We start from the raw sequence: 24,372 nt of genomic DNA on the forward strand, positions 1-24,372 counted from the left end.
CACTGGTCAGAATGGCCATCATCAAAACATCTACAAACAATAAATGTTGGAGAGGGTGTGGAGAAAAGGGAACCCTCTTGCACTGTTGGTGGGAATGTAAATTGATACAGCCACTATGGAGAACAGTATGGAGGTTCCTTAAAAAACTAAAAATAAAATTACCATACGACCCAGCAATCCCACTACTGGGCATATACCCTGAGAAAACCATAATTCAAAAAGACTCATGTACCACAATGTTCACTGCAGCTCTATTTACAATAGCCAGGACATGGAAGCAACCTAAGTGTCCATCAACAGATGAATGGATAAAGAAGATGTGGCACATATATACAATGGAATATTACTCAGCCATAAAAAGAAATGAAATTGAGTTATTTGTAGTGAGGTGGGAGGACCCGGAGTCTCATACAGAGTGAAGTAAGTCAGAAAGAGAAAAACAAATACTGTATGCTAACACATATATATATGGAATCTAAAAAAAAATGGTTCTGAAGAACCTAGGGGCAGGACAGGAATAAAGACGCAGATGTAGAGAATGGACTTGAGGACACGGGGAGGGGGAAGGGTAAGCTGGGATGAAGTGAGAGAGTGGCATGGACATATATACCCTACCAAATGTAAAATAGATAGCTAGTGGGAAGCAGCCGCATGGCACAGGGAGATCTGCTTGGTGCTTTGTGTCCACCAAGAGGGGTGTGATAGGGAGGGTGGGAGGGAGACGCAAGACGGAGGAGAAATGGGGATATATGTATAGCTGATTCACATTGTTATACAGCAGAAACTAACACACCATTGTAAAGCAATTATACTCCAATAAAGATGTTTAAAAAAAAAAAAGAAAAATGAGTGATAGTATCTGGTGATAGGGATATGCAGAAACAGGTAATTTGGTGTCATTGTTACTGGTACAGCTTTTTGGAAGGGCAGTTTGGCAGTTTCTGTCCAAATTTAAAGTGTACACATCCTTTTACGTAGCAATTCTTTCACCTCCTAGCCTTTTAAAATACCTCCTTGTGTGTGTTAAAATGTACATACAAGTATGTTTATGGTAGCATTTTTATTTAATAGTAGAAAATCAGAAACAACCTAAATGGCAATCAAAAAGGAAATAGTTACATAAATTACGGAATACCCATAATGTGGACTACCAGGGAGCAATTTTAAAGAATGAACTAGATCTAGATGTCTTTAATGGTGAGATGTGTTATTAAATTTAAAACAAGTTGCCAAGCAGTGTAGACGGCGTGATCCCATTAAAGCCCCATGGAAATGCTGAATATGCACATATCCAGTACCTAAGAGGGGGGTAGGAGTTGAGATGAAGAGAGACTTTTTTACTTTTTACTCTATATGCTTCATTTTATTTGAATTTTGTACTAGATTTCTGTACTTTAAAAAATACCATAAAGTTTTAAAATATGTACAGCTGACCGTTGAACAACGTGGGTTTGAACTGCACAGGTCCACTTCTGTGCAGATTTTTTTCAATAAGTAAATACTACAGTACTACACAGATCCGTGGTTGTTGAATCCAAGGACTTAGAACTGGGGATATGGAGGAACTGCACCCACATATGCTGAGGGCCAACTGTAAGTTATACTTAGATTTTCAACAGAGCGGAGGGCCACCCTCCAATTGTTGTTCAAGGGTCAGCTGTATTTAGATAGATGGTAAGATTGCTATCTTAATTTATTGAAATGTAATCTGTATCACATATTTCCATCCAGTTTTTTCATCCTTGCCTAAATGTGTAAGAAAAGGTCATATAAAATGAAGCTCTCTGTTCCTACCTCCTAAAATAATACCACTGAATGATCCAGTTAGTAATATTTATTGAGTCCTTGTAATGAATATTCCCCTATTCTTGGTAGCACTGAGAATAAATAGAAAGCTACTTTAACAATAGGTGCTATTAATTGAGTATTTACTATGGGCCAGACTCTGTACTAATGGCTTTGTATCATCACCTCATATATGAGGTGGGTGATATAATGCCCATTGAACAGGAGAGCCTACGGATCAGATTGGTGAAGCAACTTACCCAAAGTGGAGCGTCACTTCAAGTTCTAGTACTTTTGAGTACAGAACCAATGCTTATAACATTTCCATATGAGGATATTCCAAGATATGATCCGAAAAAGGGAAATGACTGCTGATTGTTTTTTCCCTTGAGTTGATCCACCTTATGTGTGTATAGCCTTTGGCTCTCTAGTTATACCAATTTGACCAGACAGTAAATGTTAATTACTGGTAATGACAGGAACTTCTACCAAATGTAAACTGTATGATGTTTGTATTTCAGATTTAGGAGTCGGTTTACTTCATAAAAAATCATTAGAAAAGGAAGAATTATGCCAAAGACTTAAAGAACAATTAGATGCTCTTGAAAAAGAAACTGCATCTAAGCTATCAGAAATGGATTCATTTAACAATCAACTAAAGGTATTTATCTTCTATTATATTCATTTTTAGTTAGCTGCCTTTTACCTTCCTTATTTTGATTTAATTGAATAAATAACTGAAGCTATTATTGTTATATGTAGTACATTTCATAATTTATTTTATAATTTGAGCTATACCAGAATTGCAGGATTGTTTTTAATGTTCTCTGTGTATTATAAACATTGAGTCGTGTAAATAAACTTATAATTTACCATAGTTTCCAGTTTTTGATGACTGTTTTTATTGGCATCTATACATTTTCTTTTTTTTTTTTTTTTTTTTGCGGTACGCGGGCCTCTCACTGTTGTGGCCTCTCCCGTTGCGGAGCACAGGCTCCGGACGCACAGGCTCAGCGGCCATGGCTCACAGGCCCAGCCGCTCCGCAGCATGTGGGATCTTCCCGGACCGGGGCACGAACCCGTGTCCCCTGCATCAGCAGGCGGACTCTCAACCACTGCACCACCAGGGAAGCCCGCATCTATACATTTAAAAAATAATTACCTTTGTCAGTATTAGGATTAGATTAGATAAGATTTGTCAGTATTAAATCTCAGCCAGAATGATCTTAGGCAAATTTGAAAATGGGAAATATGGAAAATTTTAAATAGTCCAGGTTGTAGAGGCTCTTTTAACACACTAAATTCTTTTTTTTTTTTACAATTTAATTAACCTTTGTGAAATAATGCCATAACCAATGAAATCCAAAGCATAATTTGGCACTAAAAATTTTGCATGAAAAGTAGATTCATGATCCATTATTTGCTGCAGTGGCAGAGCAGATGTCCAAAACGTATACCATATGCTTATCATTCTGTTCAGTGTTAGTTGTATACTGAAGCCATGCCCGTAAAAGAAAATATTAAAAGCTAGCAACCAGAGTAATGGCATATGATTAAAATTTGGGACTAGTTTCAGTTACTCCCTTGCTAATGAAGCGTGAAGTTTTTAGAGCATAATGTATTACAGAGCTTTTCAGGCAGCTCTCTGTCTCTTCATGTGACTTTCATTTTGCTGACTTATTTAGAGTAATGTTACACCAACCATAGAGTAAACAGAATGGTAAAAGAAACCATGGTGGCTTCAGTTAAGAAAGGGAAGTTTGAGGTGAATAATGTAAATAATACATTCTACCCAAGCATATATTCTGTAGAAAAAAAATTTAAAGAAAACCAAATAATTTGTCTTTGATGGACAGACAAACCAGCCAAGTTATCTTCCCTACATTATTTTTTTTAAATCTGTACATAGTTTAATTGGCTTTTTATCTGCCTTATCTTACAGTGTGGGAATATGGATGACTCTGTTCTTCAGTGCCTTTTGTCTCTGCTAAGCTGTCTCAACAACCTCTTCCTCTTACTTAAGGTTATTTTCTAATATCTAGCTCCTTTTCTTTGAGTTACTTTACTGTTTTCTTTTTTAAAAAACTAGACTATTCTTTGCATTTATCTAAATATCCTTGTTTGAAATAACATATACAGTATAGACATTTTTCTTTCTGCTTGCTTAAATATCCTTCTGCTGTCTCACTGCCTGTTTGAGTCTAATGCTAGGAATCACTAGGGTTGCCCAGAGTAACCTTTCTCATGAGGAGCCCAGGACTCTGAGAAATATTTCCTGGTTCCCATACAACATCCCTGTGAGTTGGGCTAACTGATGGGATGATTACTCATTCAATTAAAAGGGAAACTAAGGGAATGTGAGATTAAATTATTTACCCATATCACTGAAATTATTGTTTAAAATAAAACTTACACCTTCTGAAATCTAGTGCAAGGTTATGTCATGTATATATCAGGCTGCTTCCTAATACTGCTATAAGATTTTTCTTTAAGAAAAATCTTAAAGAACCAATAATGCAGGTGCAGCTTTAGTTTTGTCTAGTTATCAGGCCTCATATTTAGATACCCTTGCACCACAGATAAAAATGTTTAAATCATATTTATAAACAAGTAGTTCACTTTGTCATGTATAGATAGCACAAAGAATATTTAAAACATTCAGTGAATTCCTATTTTAATTTAGTTTAAAGAAAGTTGCTTTATATTTACCACTTGCTGACCCTAGTAGATTTTTGACTGTATTCTACTCAGTACTAAAATGGATGGCAATGGGGCAATTACATATATATACACAGTGAAGACGAGAACATAAGTAGAGCTCATTTGTTACCTAAGCAAAGGTAGGGCAGTTGGAAAGATGGTATCATCCTTTCCTTTATAGCATGAATGGCCAGATTATCTGGTCTTAGAACTTTTGCTGCAGATCACACAGAAATGTAAACCTAAGTGTTTCTTCACGTATACAGTGCAGTTTGATGATATTTGTGGACTGTACTCACACACCGAAGTCTGATTCTTCGAGTTAGCATTTGATTCTCCACAGGCTAGCAGATTATTCTTGTCTCTTGTTTTCCTTTCTTCCTTCTGCTTCCTGCCTTCCAACCTTTCACTGCTTGTTGAGGTTTCATCAGAGGCAATTTAGGAATGTAAAAGGGAATGAAACCTATACTGTCAGAGTGGTCAGGAGACCGACTGTTGTTACAGAAAGCAAGAAAAGAGGCTTTCTGTAGTCATTGGAAATGATACAGAGCAGTCAGTTAACTTAGTACTGAAAAGTATCCATTGAATTGTCAACAAGGAGACCTTTGAAGACCTTTCTGAAAGTGCCATCTCAGTTGAGTGACCAGCAGAGGCTGGATTGCGGCAGATCAGGAATGAATGGGAGCTGAGGAGGGGTGGAGTGCGTGTAAACAACTCTTTAGGAGAGTGAAAAGAGAGCATGAGGAAAACTTTGTTTGTTTAAGAAAGATGACAAAGGATACAAAGTTTCAGTTATGTAAGATGGATAAGTTGTGAAACCCACTGCACAGCATGGTGACTATAATTAGAAAATTTCAACTATACAATACAGTATTGTTAAGAGTATATATCTTAAACATTCTCCCACAGAAAGAAAGAGAGGAAGGGAGGGAGGGAGGGAGGGAGGAAAGAAAGGGGGGGGAGAGAAGAAGGGGGGGGGAGGAGGGAATGGTAACTATATGAGGAAATGAATATGTTAATTAGCTTGATTATGGTGATCATTTCACAGTGTATATGTGTATTGAAGCAGCAAATTGTATACCTTAAATATATACAGTTTTTATTTACCAATTATACTTTAATAAAGTTGAAAAATAAAAGAATAATTAGGACCACCCTTGAAAGTGGTATCACCTTTTTGTGCAGCTTATGGATACATGAGGAATGGATAGTTTCTGTTAGGACCGGAGAATGGAAATGGAGAAAATTAAGCTTTTTAGGTAACTAACCTTATCCATCTCAGTGTCTTAAAGATGATTGCCAGGCTCAAGCCAAATATTTCGTTGCTGAATTCCCAGCACCTAGAACAGTGCATGGAACATCATGTATGGCAATACACACTTGTTGAATGAATGAATGGTTTTGAATGTTCTCAGTCAGAAAATATACAGCATTTAGAGTTAGTATTGGTATATAGAGTTTATGAGAAAAAAAGTAGAAAGAAATTAGTCAAAAAACAGCAGAAAACCATGTATCACAGGTTTTAGGAAAACTTCTGATTCCATGTAATTTATTCTTTTAAGTAAAGGCTATTTTTTAAATTCAAAAAAAGGAAGAAAGAAAAGAAAGACAAGACTTAAAGTAGAAGAGAGAGGAAGGGAAGGAGGAGGAAAGTGAGAGATTGAGATTGACCATATAAAGTAGTGATAATTGATGGAGCAAAGTCCCAAGGAAGCAGACTAAGATATAATCTGGAGCATAGATTGAAGGACAAGAGAAAAAGAATACTTCCAGTGTAACATATGGGGATAAGATAGGTGTGAAGTCGGCTAAATTTGTTGGTAGAGAGTAGGAAGTTGATAGCTTCAAAACCTAAAATCAGAAGCAAGTTAGATCATTACAAAGAGTCTTCATGGGTGGTTGAGGACATGGAATAACTCAAACTAGACTAGAAGGAGATGGATGCAGATGTAGGAAGTTTTATTGCTTTTGAGATGGAAAGATGAGGGAATTCCAGTCTGGCTTAATGAGGCAAGATTATTGGCTGGTAGTGAAAAGAATGAATGGAAGATTGGGAAATTTCAGGAGTGAAAAGTAGGCATGAAATACACATCTTAGTGGGGGTGGGGAGTGCAAGCTTAGTAGAGGAAAACAGTAGGTGTCCTGAGCAATGTTGAATGCCTATTTGAAGTTGGAGTTCATAAATTTAAATTGAAAACAGCAGGCCTAATTGTGTCTTTTTTTTTTCCCCACCAAAATTCAGCTGTTTATGTGTAAGCATGGAAAAGGATGATGACATAGGTTAATAGATTCATACGGGTTTGAGGTTTTAATAGACATGGGCAGATAGGGAGGAACAAGGGAACTACAGATCTTAACACAGTAACTGTGATAAACATGGACTCTGAAATAGGTACTGGACATGAAGGGATATGAAGAGAGGATGATGGGATCAACAGAATGGAGGTCTCAGTGAGGTTGGAAACCTGTTGAAATGGATGTACCATATATAAGAAAAGCTTGAAGGATAAGAACTTAAGTTTGGAAAATGGGATACTGATCAGTGGTAGTTCTCTTTGTGATGATGACAAGATTCAGGGTATAATAATGCGAATGAGGGATTAAATGGAGTCAAAAAAATCATTGTTGAGGAGATCAGTTGTTTTGTTTTTACTTTTTTTAGTTAAAATGAGAAGTTTTATTTTCGATGGATTTTATTTTATTTATTTATTTTTTTTAACATCTTTATTGGAGTATAATTGCTTTACAATGGTGTGTTAGTTTCTGCTTTACAACAAAATGAATCAATTATATATATACATATGTCCCCATATCTCTTCCCTCTTGCATCTCCCTCCCTCCCACCCTCCCTATCCCACCCCTCCAGGCGGTCACAAAGCACCGAGCTGATCTCCCTGTGCTATATGGCTGCTTCCCACTAGCTATCTACCTTACGTTTGGTAGTGTATATATGTCCATGCCACTCTCTCGCTTTGTCACAGTTTACCCTTCCTCCTCCCCATATCCTCAAGTCCATTCTCTAGTGGGTCTGTGTCTTTATTCTTGTTTTACCCCTAGCTTCTTCATGACATTTTTTTTTCTTAAATTCCATATATATGTGTTAGCATACGCTATTTGTCTCTCTCTTTCTGACTTACTTCACTCTGTATGACAGACTCTAGGTCTACCCACCTCATTACAAATAGCTCAATTTCGTTTCTTTTTATGGCTGAGTAATATTCCATTGTATATATGTGCCACATCTTCTTTATCCATTCATCCGATGATGGACACTTAGGTTGTTTCCATCTCCGGGCTATTGTAAATAGAGCTGCAGTGAACATTATGGTACATGACTCTTTTTGAATTATGGTTTTCTCAGGGTATATGCCCAGTAGTGGGATTGCTGGGTCATATGGTAGTTCTATTTGTAGATTTTTAAGGAACCTCCATACTGTTCTCCACAGTGGCTGTATCAATTTACATTCCCACCAACAGTGCAAGAGGGTTCCCTTTTCTCCACACCCTCTCCAGCATTTGTTTGTAGATTTTTTGATGATGGCCATTCTGACTGGTGTGAGATGATATCTCATTGTAGTTTTGATTTGCATTTCTCTAATGATTAGTGATGTTGAGCATTCTTTCATGTGTTTGTCCATGGATTTTATCACAATAGAAAGTTATAATCCTCCTACTGTGATGCTCTTAAACTTTATAACCTTCTTAAACCATATACACTTTTTTATAATTATGTTTTATAAAACTATCTATACAGAAGATCTGTTGTCAAATACTTACATTTGCATAAATCCTATTTGTGTTTTTCAGTATTTTTTTCAATAATTCTGAGGCAGGAAAGGAACAGTGCCAAGGGATAATTAAGCCTTCTTATCTGTATAATATTCACTTGGAAAATTTTCCTCCAGTGTGCTGAAATACATATGTTTAGCCCCAAGAATGAACATTGAGAATGCTTTTGAATTCATAGTTTCTGGTCACTTAGAATGACTTAGCAGAGCTGCCCAAGTCCTGTCAACACCCTGGACACCAGTTCTTACAGTTTTCAACTCAGCATCAGATAAACCACATGCTCTTAGTTGTTACTTGACTGACATTTCCCAGGTTACTATTTCAATCCCTACCTTTCTTTTTTTTTTTTTTTTTAACATCTTTATTGGAGTATAATTGCTTTACAATGATGTGTTAGTTTCTGCTGTATAACAACATGAATCAGCTATACATATATCCCCATTTCTTCTCCTTCTTGCGTCTCCCTCCCACCCTCCCTATCCCACCCCTCTTGGTGGACACAAAGCACCAAGCGGATCTCCCTGTGCCATGTGGCTGCTTCCCACTAGCTGTCTGTTTTACATTTGGTAGTGTATATATGTCCATGCCACTCTCTCACTTCGTCCCGGCTTACACTTCCCCCTCCCCGTGTTTGAGGAGATCAGTCTGAGTTGAGGTTTTGATGGGGTCATCTACATTGATGTCAAAGACTGGAAGAATAATGAAAATGAATGAATGAGGATCAGTGACCAGGTGATCCATAGATGACAATAAAGAGGAATGGGAGGGTGGTACTGCTAGATGTTATTCTGAGCCTCAGAAAAAGATGGAGTTTGTAAGAGTAAGAAGAAATAATCATCTAGAAATGGCAATGAAGAGCAAAGAAAATACTCAGGCCAGAAACTGGTAAACCATCCTCAACCAAGCAGTCAAATTTAACATTACCCAAATGGCAGAAGCTGACATTATGTGTCTCCTGATATGATGTGCTGAAAAAGACACATCACTTCTTTTTTTTTTTTTTTAAGACACATCACTTCTATACTATTTTTGCCAAAAATATTTCATCTGTGTAAGTGTAAGGAAATAATCAGACAAACTCAAATTGTGGTTTGGTCTGTAAAATAGCTGACTAACCCACACTCTAAAAATGTGAATCTCATAAAAGATGGAGGAAATCTTCTTACAATGATGAAATGAAGTGTAGGGTCCTTGATTGGATTATGGAGCCAAAAAAAGGCTGTTATTAAGGACAATATTTACACTATTGGGAGGGAACATCTTTTGAATATGAATTCTGTATTAAGATTATTATGTCACTATTAAATTTCTTTAGTTTGGTACTGACATTGACACCGTAGTTACATAGAATAATGATGAAGTTCTAGGGGTGAAAGCATCAGCGTCTTCAACTTAGTCAAATTTTTTGTAGATCTGAAAGTTTTCAAAATAAAAACTTGGAGGAAAATTACGTTGCAAAATGTCAAATGTTTATGAAAATGAAATAGTAGAATAAGTATATTTTTAAATTATAACAAACACTGGAAGATGGAGAGGAGATAGGGGGATAGTGTAAATGAGCAGATTCCCCATATTCCATATCAGGAGTCAATAACTATTTTCTAATTCATAAGATATACTAATAATAGGATTTATTAAAGGCTTTATCTGTGACTGGCACTGTTCTAAATGTTTTACTTATATTAATTTATTTAATCCTTAATATTAACCCGTTGAGGTAGGTCCTATTATTTGTTCACATTTCACATAGGAGTAAATTAAGTTGCACAGAGGTAGCAAGCAGAAATTCAACCCAGAGAGTCAGGATTTGACCTTAAATGGTTATATTTTTGTTAAAAAGATGAAAATTTATAAGCTAAGTGTTCAACTTAAGAAGCTAGAAAAAGACTAGCGTAATAAAGGGAAAAAAGTAGAAGGAAATTAGTGAAACAGAACACAGATATTTAATACAGAGAATCAAGAAAGCCAAAATTTGACTCTCTTTATAGATTAATAAAATTATCAAACCTTTGGCAAGACTTAATTTAAAGACAAAATAAAAATAAAGGAGTGAAAAAGAGCTATAACTAAATACATTGCAAACAATAAAAGAGAAGGGACTATTATGAAAAATTTTGCACATAAATATGAAAACGTAGGTGAAATGAACAAATCAGAATTTGCTGAAACTGGCTCAAGAAAAATAAAATATTTATGTAGCTCTATTGTCACAAAATATTTTAATTCCATAGTTTAAAATCTTCCCTAAAAGAGAATCCAGACCCAGAATTTTACTGAAGGAATAAATAACTCCAGTCTTATACATCTGTTTCAAAATGTAGAAGAGGGAATATTCCCAACTTATTGTATGAAACTATCATAAACCTCAAAATTTGATAAGAATAGTATGAGAAAGGATCATTATAGACCAATTTAGCATAGAGGCAAAAATTCTAAAGAATATTGCAAAGTTGAATGTGGAAATTTATAAGAAGGATAGTCCATTATGACCAAGTTGGATTTATCTTAGCCATGCAAAGATGATTTGACATGTAAAACTGTTGACTGTAATTTGCCATATAAACAGATTAAAGGAGAAAAATAGTATGCTTATCTCACTAAATGCAGAAAAGGTATTTGATAAAATTTAACATCTATTCATGATGAAAAAATGAAAAAGTTATTAGCATATTAGGAATGGAAGAGAACTTCCTTAACCTGAAAAGAATGATCTGTTATTCCGTTAAGACGGAGTACAGTTCTTTTCGTTAAGTGCAGATTGTTTACTTCTTTTCAGTTAACTGATAGTTTTTTTTTATTTGAAGTATAGTTCATTTACAGTGTTGTGTTAATTTCTGCTGTACAGCAAAGTGATAGTTAACTGATAGATTTAACCAGGACCTCCTGGAAGCAGGACTTAACTCAGAGGAGTGAGTCTAATGATAAGAATTTCTAGGATCATTGTAAGTCAGGCAGAGGAAATGTTTTTGAGAAGCCCTGTGGTGCTCTTCAAATCGTATTAATATGCATAGACTATGGTTTATGTATTTTCATTCATCCAGTAAATACTAATTAAATAACTACACTGTACCAGGCTCTCTGTTGGGTGGGGATACCTTGATGAAAGACAGTCCTGTTGTCCAGAAACTCACTCCAGTGGAGACAGTCATACAGTCAGAAGACGCTGCCTGTGATAGGGGAATGCACAGAACGTCTTGGGGAGCACAAGGAAGCTCGTTAATTCACACACTGGAGGAATGGGCTAATGAAGGAAGTCTTGGAACAGTATTTTAAAGGACAAGTTAGAGGGCTAACCTTAGAGCCATATTAAGATCAGACATTAATTTGACTCCTCTTCACTCTCCTTTTAAACTTATAATTCTATTTATGACTTCAGCCAATAATATAGCTAATATTTACTGAGGACTTACTATGTGCCCTGCCCTATTGTAAGCACTTTATGTGTATTAACCCATTCAGTCCTCATAGCAGTGTTATGAGGCATGTACTATAATTAACCCCATTTTACGATGAGGAGACTGTTAAGTAACTTTCCTAAGATTACTCAGCTAGTCACAAATAGAGCCTGATTCAGACCTTGGCGTTCTTATTCCAGACCAGTGCTCCATGTGCCCTTATCACTAAACCACACTGCTTCTCCACAGATTGTAACCATTGTAGCCTTCCGCTTTTCAATAGAGTTGTTTGGTTTTTTTTTTAATGATTTTTTTGATGTGGACCATTTTTAAAGTCTTTATTGATTTGTTACAATATTGCTTCTGTTTTATGTTTTGGTTTTTTGGCTGCGAGGCATGTGGGATCTTAGCTCCCTGACCAGGGATCGAACCTGCACCCCCTGCATTGGAAGGCGAAATCTTAACCACTGGACCGCCAGGAAGTCCCATCAATAGAGTTTAGAGAAAGGTGCAACAAAGAGAACTACAGAAGCTGAGATCTGTGAAAACTTTGCTATGAATGTAGTATTTGTATTCTTGTTGTCTTAAGCTGCAAGTCTTGATCTTAGACATTTTGGGCATAGTCTCTGGATACCACATTTTCTCAGATCTACCATTTCAATCGAGTTAAAAGGTTCACCTATAAAATATTAAGAAGTAGAGCTTAGGTTGTTTTCATTTGTTTGTGGTTTGGAGTTTTGTTTTTGTGTGTAGATAGATGCCCCAAGACATCTTTTACCAAAAAATTCTATCTAAATGTTGTTGAAGCTCCCACCTTTGCCATGAAGTCTCTTTTGTTTACTTTAGGTTTTTGTGGGAGTTTTTTGGGTTTTTTTCCTCTTCCTTATCCCAGGCTTTTTCTACTCCCTTGTTCAGGATTCTATAGATTCCAAGTAAAAGAAATTTAGTTCAAAATAGTTAAGCTGAAAAGAGTGGTTATTGCAAGAGTACTAAGACCATTGACTGAATCAGTAGACGGGGCAGTTCCTAGACACAGGAATGAAGTTGGAGATTTGGTTCCCCCAGCACTCCCTCTCTCTCCAACTCTATCTCTAATCTTTGCTTCTCTCTTTCCTGTTTTGACTTCATTCCTACCCCTGATGGCCTCACTAGGAAGTGGGGCAGCTCCAGGTTTACCTTATCCCATTTTAATGAGTTTAGTGAAGGAAAGACTTCTTTCTGCCCTCTTCAATATATCTGAATCCTGGGAAGGGCTTGTGGCCCAGCCTGGATCATGTGCACATCCTTTGAACCAGTCATTCTTGCCAGGGAGGTGAGGTGCTGTGATTGTTTTAGATCCAGTGACCACACTTGGGTGGGAGTTAGGAGCACTGAATCTGACAGACTCATCAAAACCACATAGAAGGGTGGGATTGGGGGGTAAATCAGCTTCCCAAAAGGAGGAAGGGTGCAGTTAGCAGAAGAGGGAAAGGAAATGCTGAACAGATAGTCACAAGTTTCTGCGAAGACACTTACCTATATCCCATATTTTGGCACTTTACTTTGAGACTGAACTCTTTGAAGACAAGGACTATGGACTTGGGAGTCAAGACGGCCTTGGATTGGATCGCTGTGAATCTTTATAGCACTTTGCAGTGAGCTAGATGCTCAATAAACAATTATTTATTTTAATCCCTGTTTGGAATGTTTTTCATTATTTTGGCCCATTCTAGTCATGGTTTTAGGTAGACATTATCTTTTCCATTTTTAGTTATTAAATTATTTAATATATTATTATTTAAATTAAATAAATATTGAATAATTATTAAATTATTGAATAATTGCTTCTGTGTTTAGTTCACTATTTTACTGGGAAAAGTTATGGGTAACTTGGTTAAACTACATGTGTCAAAAATATGACTGAGCAAAATTCCTCTTCAAATGTTAGAATAAGAAAATTGTTTCCCTGTATTTTTAATAGATTGCTTTTTTATTGAAAAGGAAGTACCAAATCAAAGAATTAGCTTGTGAAAGATTCTGTGTTCCTTAGAAATGAATTAATATAAAAGCAGATGATTTTAACATGCATTTGTCCTCATTGGCCACATACCTTAAATACTTACTGTTTTCAAGAATTTTTCAATCATCTGGATTTTTTAAGACTTTTAATCTTTTTACTTTAGTTAAACTTGCTTTATGATTTTTATCTTTTAATGCAGTTGCCACATTTTTGCATAAGACAAAAGTATTTAAATCAATGCCACGTTAACTTCTTATTTTCTCCTTAGGAACTGAGAGAAAGCTACAATACACAGCAGTTAGCCCTTGAACAACTTTATAAGATCAAACGTGACAAGCTGAGGGAAATTGAAAGAAAACGATTAGAGCTAATACAGAAAAAGAAACTAGAAGACGAGGCTACAAGGTAATATAGTTGATAAATTTATTATACTATATTGCTATTAGAATTCTAATTTTGTTGCCCATATTTTTAGTTTGACTATGAAAAATTAAGGGGAATAAAATGATTATCCTAAGATGCTAATTAGATACTAAATTTTAGAAGTTCAGTCCTTCTTTTGTGGACTGAGTTTACAGTAACCAATTTTATGTTCCATTAGTGAAAAATACAGACTTTTGAGTCAGACCTGATTTAGAATTCTTGATCTACCACTTACTATCTGAATGATCTTGGTTAAGTCACTTTACCTTTTGGAACCTCAGTTTTTCCATCTGAAAAATAGAAGCATTAATGCATACCTCATAAGTAACTCAGAATTAAATAAAACTAAAGAACCAAGTATAATGTTTTGCAGGTAATAAGCACTCATTATTTCTCTCTCTCAATAATAAATCCATGACCGTTTCCTGAAAAATCATGAAAACCAAGTACTTAATCTTATAGAGTGTAATACTGAGTGTAGAAATGCCATGTTGATGCAGGCTTCTTTGTATATATCTGAGCTATATCAACTGCCTACATTTATAGCAAGGAAAAGTGAGACAGTTGTGGTATCTGAAGCTTAGAACCATTCATTTAGAGACTTTGCATGATTTTTTTTTCTATCGGTAAGATTCTATTTCTAATATGTTCCTATGTTTCTCCCAAGTTCTCTAGTGTCAGAGATTATTATAATTAGTGAACAAATATCAATAAACCAACATTTCTTTGCCCTGGAGAAGAGTAGACAATAATGTCTATGAAAGAGCTAATAGTTACTGGGAAGGCAAGAAAGACACATTACCATATAGCAGGCCTCTTTTCTTAATGGCTTTAGGATAACCACTTAAACACATTTTTACTGAGTGGTCACTGTTGACTGCGATACAGGTAGTCTCTGGGTTACTCCTTGCCCCTAGATTTCTCATAATTCTAGTAGGAGAGTCAGACAGCTAAACAAATAGCTATAATATTCTTTATTCTAAGACCCCTACTTTTGTGATTCCCTAACAAGAGATCCCAGAATAATATAGACGTGGAGACAGTAAAGTTCAAATTAAGGCTTTTATTTGCCACCTAACTTGTGCCACTTAACATTGCACAAGGGAACTGTGCAGTGCAGTCCCTGTGTTAGAATTTTCTTTTTTTTTTTTTCTATTTGAATTTATTCATTTTGGGCTCTCCCTTAGATATAAGAAGTCCATTTCTAAAAAGTAAAATGAGTAGTTGTCAAAGAAATTGACAGACATGAAAATAAATCATCAAAATCAAAATAAATTAGTCACATTCAGAATGTTCCACAAATATTATTTTAAGTCTTCTGAAGAGCATCCTCAAATAAAACAACTTTTATTCATTCATTCATTAGTAGTAAATAATCTTCTTGATTGACAGAGATGGAGACTGTCATGTGCTAGTAAGAATTTTCTCTTTACATATGCAAGTATCTTGATATCTCTCCATCATTGCTCACAATTCCTTTCAGGCCAACAGACCGTATTAGTAATACACATTTTCATTTTATTCATTGTCCTCGCACATTATCCTGCTTTAGTAGAGGGAAGAAATCAGAACATGTAGAATTGGTCCAGAGCTGGGTCTTAGTACTACATCTTGATTTCTTGGCCATTTGCTCAGGTATGTTGCCTTCTCGTCCCGAGCTATTGGTAATAGTCACGTTTTCACATTGTAGATGTGGCCTCTTTGTCCAACTTCTGAAGCATCTTCTGGCCATGGACCAGTTTCTCATCCACAAACACGCACATAGAAACTTTACCAAAATTTAATTTTTTATTCTCTTAACTCTCTAGTCTTTATCCCAGTAAATATGTGGCAGGTACTCTGATAGTGGTGTTTATAATGCTATGGGAATTTAAATAAAGGTAGGTTGGGTCATCCTAGGCATGGGAGAGTGTCAGGGAAAGTTACTGAGAACTGGGAAAGGGAATATTGGTCGGAATTGCTTAAGGACTGCAAGAGAAGCATGCCTCTCAAAGGAGAGCTGGATGTCAGTTACAGAAAGTGCTAGAGAAAGCACTCTGCAAAGTGATAGAGGGTGTAGGAGGATTTGCAAAGGGTTGAGAGGAAGTTAGTTGTGGGATAATGAACCAGGAGTATGAAGTATAAGACATTTGGGGGATGAGGAGGAAGGGTTCATGACTGAGTGGGTGTACAGTTTTTGGAATTATCCAGGATTTCCAAATTCCTCCAGGAATTATAGGAATAGAGATATGGAATTAAGCCAAGACTTTCACCTTGGTGGGGCATAAATGCCCCCAGATCCTAGGGATGCATCCAGTCACCATCTTCATAGCCCCTGATAATGTGTGCTGAGACTTGAAGAAGGTGCTAATTAGTGGTGACTGCTCTGCCTCCAGTAAGATCATAAAAAGTATACGCAAGAAGAACTCCAGTGAGCATTAATTCTAATACTAAAACAACTAAGCTGATCTTAGACCATCTTGACCAGCTAGAAACCAAGCTGCAGCTATATCAAATGTCATAGAAACATGTACAGAAGTATGGACCTATAGAGGAAAAATGCTCTATTATCTAAAATCTAACAAATGAAAGACTTTTAAGTGATAATATAAGAAGTAGATAATCTGTCCAGCAGCATTTCCTATTTTCACAGCAATGACTCAATCCTGAAAACAGGGATTAGCTAGGATAGTGGGAATAAGAGTTTGACAGCAGTCCTTGTGAAGAATCTGGAGACAAGGGAAGGAAATTTAGATATAATTTTTAGATTCGTTTTCTGAACAGTTCCATTACAGTTTTTTTCCACTTTTTTTCTTGGGTTTGGGAGGTTGGCTGGCAGGAAGAAATTTGAGAGTGTGAGAAATTGTTAGTCACACTCCCTAGCTCATCTACTTGTGCTTAGTTTCTCTCTTGATTAATTGATTGATTAATTGGTTTTCCCCTTCAGCCCTGACCCCCATGGTTTCTCCACACCCCCCTACTAATATGTCTTTGCTATATATAATAAATATATAACTATATAAGATTGTATTTTTTTTTTAATTTTGTTATTTTTGCTGTGTTGGGTCTTCATTGCTGCACGCGGGCTTTCTCTAGTTGCGGCGAGCAGGGGCTACTCTTTGTTGCGGTGTGCGGGCTTCTCATTGCCATGACTTCTCTTGTTGCGGAGCACAGGCTGTAGGCGCACGGGCTTCAGTAGTTGCAGCACACGGGCTTAGTAGTTGCAACATGTGGGCCCTAGAGCACGCAGGTTTCAGTAGTTGTGGTGCATGGGCTCAGTAGTTGTGACGCACAGGCTCTAGGGTGCACGGCTTCAGTAGTTGTGACCCATGGGCTCAGTAGTTGTGGCGCACGGGCTTAGTTGCTCCGCTGCATGTGGGATCTTCCTGGCCCAGGGCTCGAACCTGTGTCCCCTGCATTGGCAGGCAGATTCTCAACCACTGCACCACCAGAGAAGTCCCTAAGATTATATTTAAACATATAAGAAATGTGTAATTTTTCTTTAGTTTGTCAGGAACAAGATCTTCTATTACATTTTTATTTTGCATAAAAAAAATTTAGGACATTATGCAAACTCTTTTTCTTTCATGTAAAGGAAAGCAAAACAAGGAAAAGAAAACTTATGGAAAGAAAATCTTAGAAAGGAGGAAGAAGAAAAACAAAAGCGACTCCAAGAAGAAAAAACACAAGAAAAAGTTCAAGAAGTGGAGTGGAAAGCTGAGGAGAAACAAAGTAAGGATAAGGATGAAAATAATTGATTTGATTTTTCTGAAACAGAGCAACAAAAGCGAAAAGAAAAAAGTAGACTCTGATGAGGTTCAAAAAAAGAAGAAAATTAAAATGAATGCTAATCCTAGAGTCAGAAAAGACCTTTTCCTAAATTAAACTTGGATGAGAAGTTCGTGGGTTTATTAAAACAAACTGAGGAAAAAAAAAAAGAAAAAACAGACTGAGGGTAGAAATCTTAAAGCGACACAAAGAAAAGAAGATAGGCGTCACTAACAATGCATAAACCCTGACACAGTTTTCATAATTGAAGTAAATAGTTTAAAATATTTTATTCCACCAGTGTAACTAAACTGTTTATTTTAATGAAGCAACAGTAAAGTTTTAAGTCTTTGCACACTGAAATTTTCTCAGAAGATATACATTGTTTTTGATACACCCCAGAGTGCATTTCTAAAATACTTTAAATATTATTGTATTTCTTCTGAATGCACAAACCTTTGAATCCTTATTAATGATACAATGTGTTGAAATTTTTCTAAGTTAAAGCATTTATTCTACAAATGAGCAAAGTAAAATATTTTTCATCTATTGTCAAGTACACTTGTGAAGTCTTGTACTGTTTTTTTTTTTAGAACCGTACTGATACATCTGTAGTCAACCCTGTTTACTGACTAACCTTCTGTCTGTGACCTCCCTTTTGTGCTCTTCTTCCCTGTGATATTCTGACCTTCGCAGATCAAATTAAGCCTCTTGGAACTTAGTCTCCCTCCACTTGACAATTACCACCCCACCTTCCTTCATCCATGCGCGTGGCACACCCTGCAAGCCATCTCTTTGTTTTACTGACTCCTACTTAAGACGAATATCCTTGTTTGTTTTTATATTGATTCTGTGACTATTGAAAATATTTAAATTCTAACAAGCCTATATTAAATGGATTTTCATGATACTGTTTGATGCTCAGTTTTTTTCTTTTCAAGCTCTTTATTGAGTCATAGCAAAGACGTGTATATATGAAAGAAGCAGATAATGACAATTATCTTCTCTTTAGGTGAGCCAGCCAGTGCTTTGGTAAATTACAGAGCATTATATTGCTTTGAAGCAAGGAACCATGACGAAATGAGTTTTAATTCTGGGGATATAATACAGGTAGGAAACAAAATCTTTTTCTCTCATGAATAAGCTGAATGCAATGTACTATATTACTTTCTATAATAATATTGAGTATACTATTATATAGTGATTTACCATTTTAAAAATATACCTTAAGCATTACCTCATTTGGTTCTTATGACATACCACAGAGCTGCATAGGACAGTTATTATTACTGCCATATGCTAGGTAGGAAGACTTAACACAAGTTGTAACTGTCAGCAGCACACTGCCAATGTGGAGTGCAAGTACATGTCTTTTGATTTCCAAATCCAGTGTTCTTTCCACTCTGCCATACTGCTTTATGTCATAAAAGGTGATATTTTGTTATTTTAATAAATTACCAATGAAGTTTGGGGGAGCTGGTTATTTTCTGGCAACCATTAAAAGAGTTGAAGGAGTTAAGTTCTGTAGCTCTAATTAGATGCAGACCCTTGTTCCTTGGAACAGAAAGATTTTTATTGTATAATCACAAATGATGTAAAATGAATGAATAAGAGAATATGCAGGGAATAGCATTTGACAGAGCTATGTGATTTACTGGAAAGAATACAGGCTTTAGAAGCATACCGACTTCGATTTTAATCCTGGCTTCAGTTTTCTTCTTAGTAAATAAAGGCAGTATTACTTAGAATACCTAGCCAGTGTCTGTTTTCTTTTTTAACCTGCACTGTCACCAGTTTGGTGTATTTTATCAGTTAGGTAACAAATGTTTAATGATACTTGGAATAGGGTTTACCAGAACCATCTATTCAAATGCTCAAGACAATCCCCAGCTACACATTCCTTCTGTTGCCATTGCCACACGGACAGTGCCATAGCTGCTCCTCAGCTGAGGAGCTTGAGTCCATAGTCTTCTGGCCCTGCCGTTCCTCCTCTTCTACTTGGTGATGATGAGGTAGTGTCCAAGAGTGAAGCAATGTAGCCTAGCTCTGTTTGGTCAAGAGCTTACTTATATTTTTGGTTATATCTTTTATTTGTTTCAGCAAATACTTGTTGGGAGCTATGATAGGCTAGGGATATAGTGAACAAGACAGTCTCTGCTCTTAGTGAGTTTATGGTTTAATGAGAAAGACACATCCTAAAGAAGTAGAGGAAGAAAGGGTGTAGACTGCTTCCAGCTTTAGAGCAGACGTCTCCCACAGTCAGAGAGCCAGTCTGGTGGTAGTGACAGCAGGAACATAATGTTAGCTGGAGTTTCTTGAGCGCTTATATTCTCTGCCGAATCTTTGACGTAAAGAATGAGTCATGAGTTACTACCAGATACCTGATTTGGACAGCTTGGTTGATAATGGTGTTCATTCATTAAGACAGAAAGATTAGAGGGAGGAAATTTAAGTGGGAATTATAATGAGTTCAGTTTGGGATGAGTTTCAGATTTCTAGGCAGCAGTTGGATATCCAGAGATATCTAGAGGCCAGTTTGGATGTCATCAGTGTGTTGTGATGGTTATTGAAGACGACTGTGGCAGAGCTCATCCAAGGGTGTAATAAAGAAGGGGGAAGATGACTGAGGGTGCAATCCCTGAAAAGCACGGACATGGAAGGGATTGTTAGAGGACGGGGAGCCATAAAAGAATGACTAGAGGTAGGAACAAAACAGAGTTTAGTGTCAGGGACATTTGAGACGAGTGGTCCACATGTAAAATAAGACGGTACTAAAAAAATAACCATTAGATTAACAACAGCACAGTTATTGTTAACCTTGAGGAGAAGAGTATTAGTTGAGTGGAGTGGTGGGGGAAGAAGCCAGATTTCAGTGAGTTGAGGAACAGTTGGAAGGGAGGAAGAGGAGACAGTGAATATATGAAACTCTCTGAAGGAGCTTGACTTTTGAAAGAGGGGAGGGAGCAAAGGTGGTAAATAATGAGGAATGTGGGTTGAGGGAAGTTGTTCTTGTTTTTTGGTTTTTGTTTTTTAACTTGGCAGAAGCTTGAGCAAGTTTAAATAATAGAAAGGATCTGCAGAGGAAAAGGGTTAATGATACCAGAAAGAGTAAATCACCAATGGAGGGAGGTGTTTTTTCTAATTAAAATGTAATTTACATTGAGTGAAGTACACAACCATGAGTGTACAGCTCAAATAATTTGTACATGTATATAGATCTTTGAAACCACCACTCAATTCAACATACAGAACACAGAGCACTCAGGAAGGCACCTCATGCCTCACTGTCAGACCTCTCTGTTCTGACCAATGGATGGAGAGGAGGAAGATTCATGATAATCTTGAGGGCTTGGGGTCTATAGCACAGGAAGAGGGAGAGGTGGAAGGGCTAGATACATTTTCCTTCGTGATTGGAGGGCTGGACGAAGGGATGGATGGGATCATAACTTGTGCTGAGGTAGAGGTGAGGTCAAATCTGAGGGCTTCTGTATTGTTGGTAAGATAGGAGGCAACATCTGGTCAACTTAATGAATGAAGGTGGCCGAGGAGGTTTGAGTGAAAGTGAAAAAGATGATAAATTCCACTGAACCATGGCAACATTTTTCATGACAACCTATTTTTCTATCCTTATCTGTTAATGATATTTTTGAAGTAATAGTTTCCCTAGGCCTGTGAGAATTTATGTAAATTTTTCTAGTTTAACTCTCTATGTAAATTGACCACTAGAAATCAATTAGAATTATAAACGACAGGTATGAAATTGGTTAAAATTGACCCCTTACAGAGCCAACCTGGTCTAACTCTGAATAATAAATGATTGAGCCTTTTCTTCTTTAGAAGGTTGAAAACATTAGGAAATAGTATTAAAGAAATTTTGCTTTTAAAAGTTTGTAAGAAAAGGAGGAAGTGAGTGTTGAATGCTAGTACTCATACCTTTCAATGATTCCTTGCCTTTAGACCAAATATTTAAATCAGGTTTAGGTTGCATATTCCTCAGGGTTTATTATGTTCTTGCCTTCATTTTTAGTGCTCTGGATTAGCTATTTTAAACTAGTCTTAACTAGATCTACAGGATAATATTTTATCAATGGTTCCTTTGTTCTATTTCAGAACACCATTTTATGGTAATTAGATAGTTATGATACTATCTGTGTAATTAACCAAAGCAGCTTAGATTGAGGGATTTTTTAAATATCTCATTCATGATGTAATAAATAGCCAGACATATGGCATTAAAATGAGAATTATTTACCATAAACACAAATGAAGTTGCCTGATAATAAATCCATTTGTTATTAATTAAACTTTGAATCTGTTGTTTATCTAATTTAGAATAGTCTATTCAAGTTAACATTTGTTGAGTTTCTAGCCATGTGCCTACTGGGGATATATAAAAATAAATAAGGAAGGCAAAGTTTAGGAAGAAAAAAGAAATATGTATAATTGTACAAAATATAATGTGATATGTTTAGATTAACCATTTAAGGAAATAAAGTGCTATAGGAACCCAGAAGATGAAGCAATAACACAACCAAATAGCATTGGGGACATTTTCCCCAAGGATAGGATGGAGAAAGGGCTCAAAGTATTATGCTTTATACTTGTTTAGAGCTTTACAGTTTACTAAGCACTTTTATAAATATTCTTAATTTAATCCTCAGAATAACCTGGAGGAAGGTAGGGCAGGTATTTTCCCCCCAAATTTATGGATGAACAAACTGAGGCTTTAGATGATATTCATTACCTTACAGCAGATTACCAGCCAGGTGGCATGGCTAAGACTGAAACATGGTTCACTTAACTCCAAAGTCTGTGTTCTTTCCCCTAAACCCGACAAAATTCTGGCAGGAGGAATATCTTGAACAAAAACACTGAGCCTGGTGTGTTTAAAGAATGTCACATAACCACTTACCTAGAATATGGGACAAATATTAGGAGATGAAGCTAGAAAGGTAAGTTGGTACTTGACAAAGAAACCACAATTTCAGAGGCCTTGAATTCTACACTAAGAAGTTTGAACTCTGAAGAGCTTAAAACTAGAGAGATGGGATCTTCTAGGATAAAAATCGTGATGGATCTGCAGTGACTCAGCATAGAATAAAAGACATCAAGATTGGAAATGGAGAAGTAAGATTTAATTTGCAGAAGACATGATTGTGTAGAAAATCCCATAGAATCTTAAAAAGAAAAAAAAAGCTACTAGAAGTAATAAGTGAGTTTAGCAAAGTTGCAGGAAACAAGATCAATATACAGAAATTAGTTGTATTTCTACATACAAGCAATGGATATTCAGAAATTGAAATTAAAAATAACATTTACAGTAACATACAAAATATGAAATGCTTAGATATAAAACTGACAAAAGATGTACAGGACCTGTTTATTGAAAATTACAAAGTATTGTTGAGAAAAATGGAAGACCTAAATAAATGGAAAGCTATACATGTTTATGGATTGGAAGACTCTGTATTGATAAGAAAGCAATTCTCCTCAAATTGTTCTATAGATTCAAGGCAGTTTCAATCAAACTCCCACCAGGCTTTTTTTTTTTTTTAAGAATATAAGCTATGCAGTTTAATTGTATACATTGGTGTTAAGATTTTTGGTCTTATTACTTGCATATGTGATCTGTTTAACACTGTTTAAAACAGAAAATCATTGAGTAGCAATCAGATTTCAAAAAGTCTTCCAAGTACAGCCAGACAGTTGTCTATGTGATATGCTACATATGACAGCATAGAATGTACAATTATATTAGCACAGACTTCTTTTCCAAGGGGTATTTTCACACGTCTAATAGGTCTCGTGCACAAGATAACAGAAACAGCAATATCGGCGTCTCTCAATCACGTTAAGTTCATCAGACATATTAAAAGAGTAGCCCTTTTTAATAGAGAATTTTATACATATTATATATTTTTTTAACATTTTTTTTTCTAAATTATCTCTGTTTTAGATAAATACAGAGCTTAGGAAATAATACTTAAATGAGAACAGTTTGGGCAAATCCTCAGGCTCTATCCTACAAGTGTTCCATTCAGGAAGATCTCAGTACTTCTTTTCCACTTTTTTGTAAAAATTTACAAGCTGATTCATAACCAAACCACTTTGGAAAAAGAAGAACAAAGTTGGAGATCTTATGCTACCTGATTATAAGGCTTATTATAAAAGTTATAGCAATAAGAATGGTGTAGTATTAGTATCTAGATTGGAAAATAGACAAGTGGAACAGAATAACTGGATCTACAACTGCATATTTATATAACTGATTTTTTATAAAGGTACAAAGTCAACTCAGTGGAGAAAGGATAGTCTTTTTTTTTATATATAAATTTATGTATTTATTTTTGGCTGCATTGGGTCTTTGTTGCTGCGTAGACTTTCTCTAGTTGCGGCGAGCGGGGGCTACTCTTTGTTGAGGTGTGCGGGCTTCTCATTGCGGTGGCTTCTCTTGTTGTGGAACGCGGGCTCTAGGGCGCGTGGGCTTCAGTAGTTGTGGCTCTCGGGCTCTAGAGCGCAGGCTCAGCAGTTGTG

At 36.2% G+C, this 24,372-nt stretch overlaps 1 protein-coding gene across 12 annotated transcripts in view; it reads left to right on the forward strand.

Moving 5' to 3' along the window:
* Positions 1 to 24,372, forward strand: part of ITSN2 (intersectin 2) — a 158,936-nt gene that overhangs the window by 66,621 nt on the left and 67,943 nt on the right. For 11 of the 12 annotated variants that reach the window (XM_060309812.2, XM_060309823.2, XM_060309822.2 and 8 more), the window contains 5 exons: positions 2,307 to 2,446; positions 3,728 to 3,808; positions 13,937 to 14,073; positions 17,666 to 17,802; positions 18,851 to 18,948. In XM_060309812.2, the coding sequence (XP_060165795.1) occupies positions 2,307 to 2,446; positions 3,728 to 3,808; positions 13,937 to 14,073; positions 17,666 to 17,802; positions 18,851 to 18,948 (593 nt within the window). The remainder of the gene's footprint in view (positions 1 to 2,306; positions 2,447 to 3,727; positions 3,809 to 13,936; positions 14,074 to 17,665; positions 17,803 to 18,850; positions 18,949 to 24,372) is intronic. The other variant, XM_030858252.3, reaches the window with a different exon arrangement.

The sequence above is a fragment of the Globicephala melas genome, chromosome 12 (genome assembly GCF_963455315.2).
Source record: "Globicephala melas chromosome 12, mGloMel1.2, whole genome shotgun sequence".
Classification (NCBI taxonomy): domain Eukaryota; kingdom Metazoa; phylum Chordata; class Mammalia; order Artiodactyla; family Delphinidae; genus Globicephala; species Globicephala melas.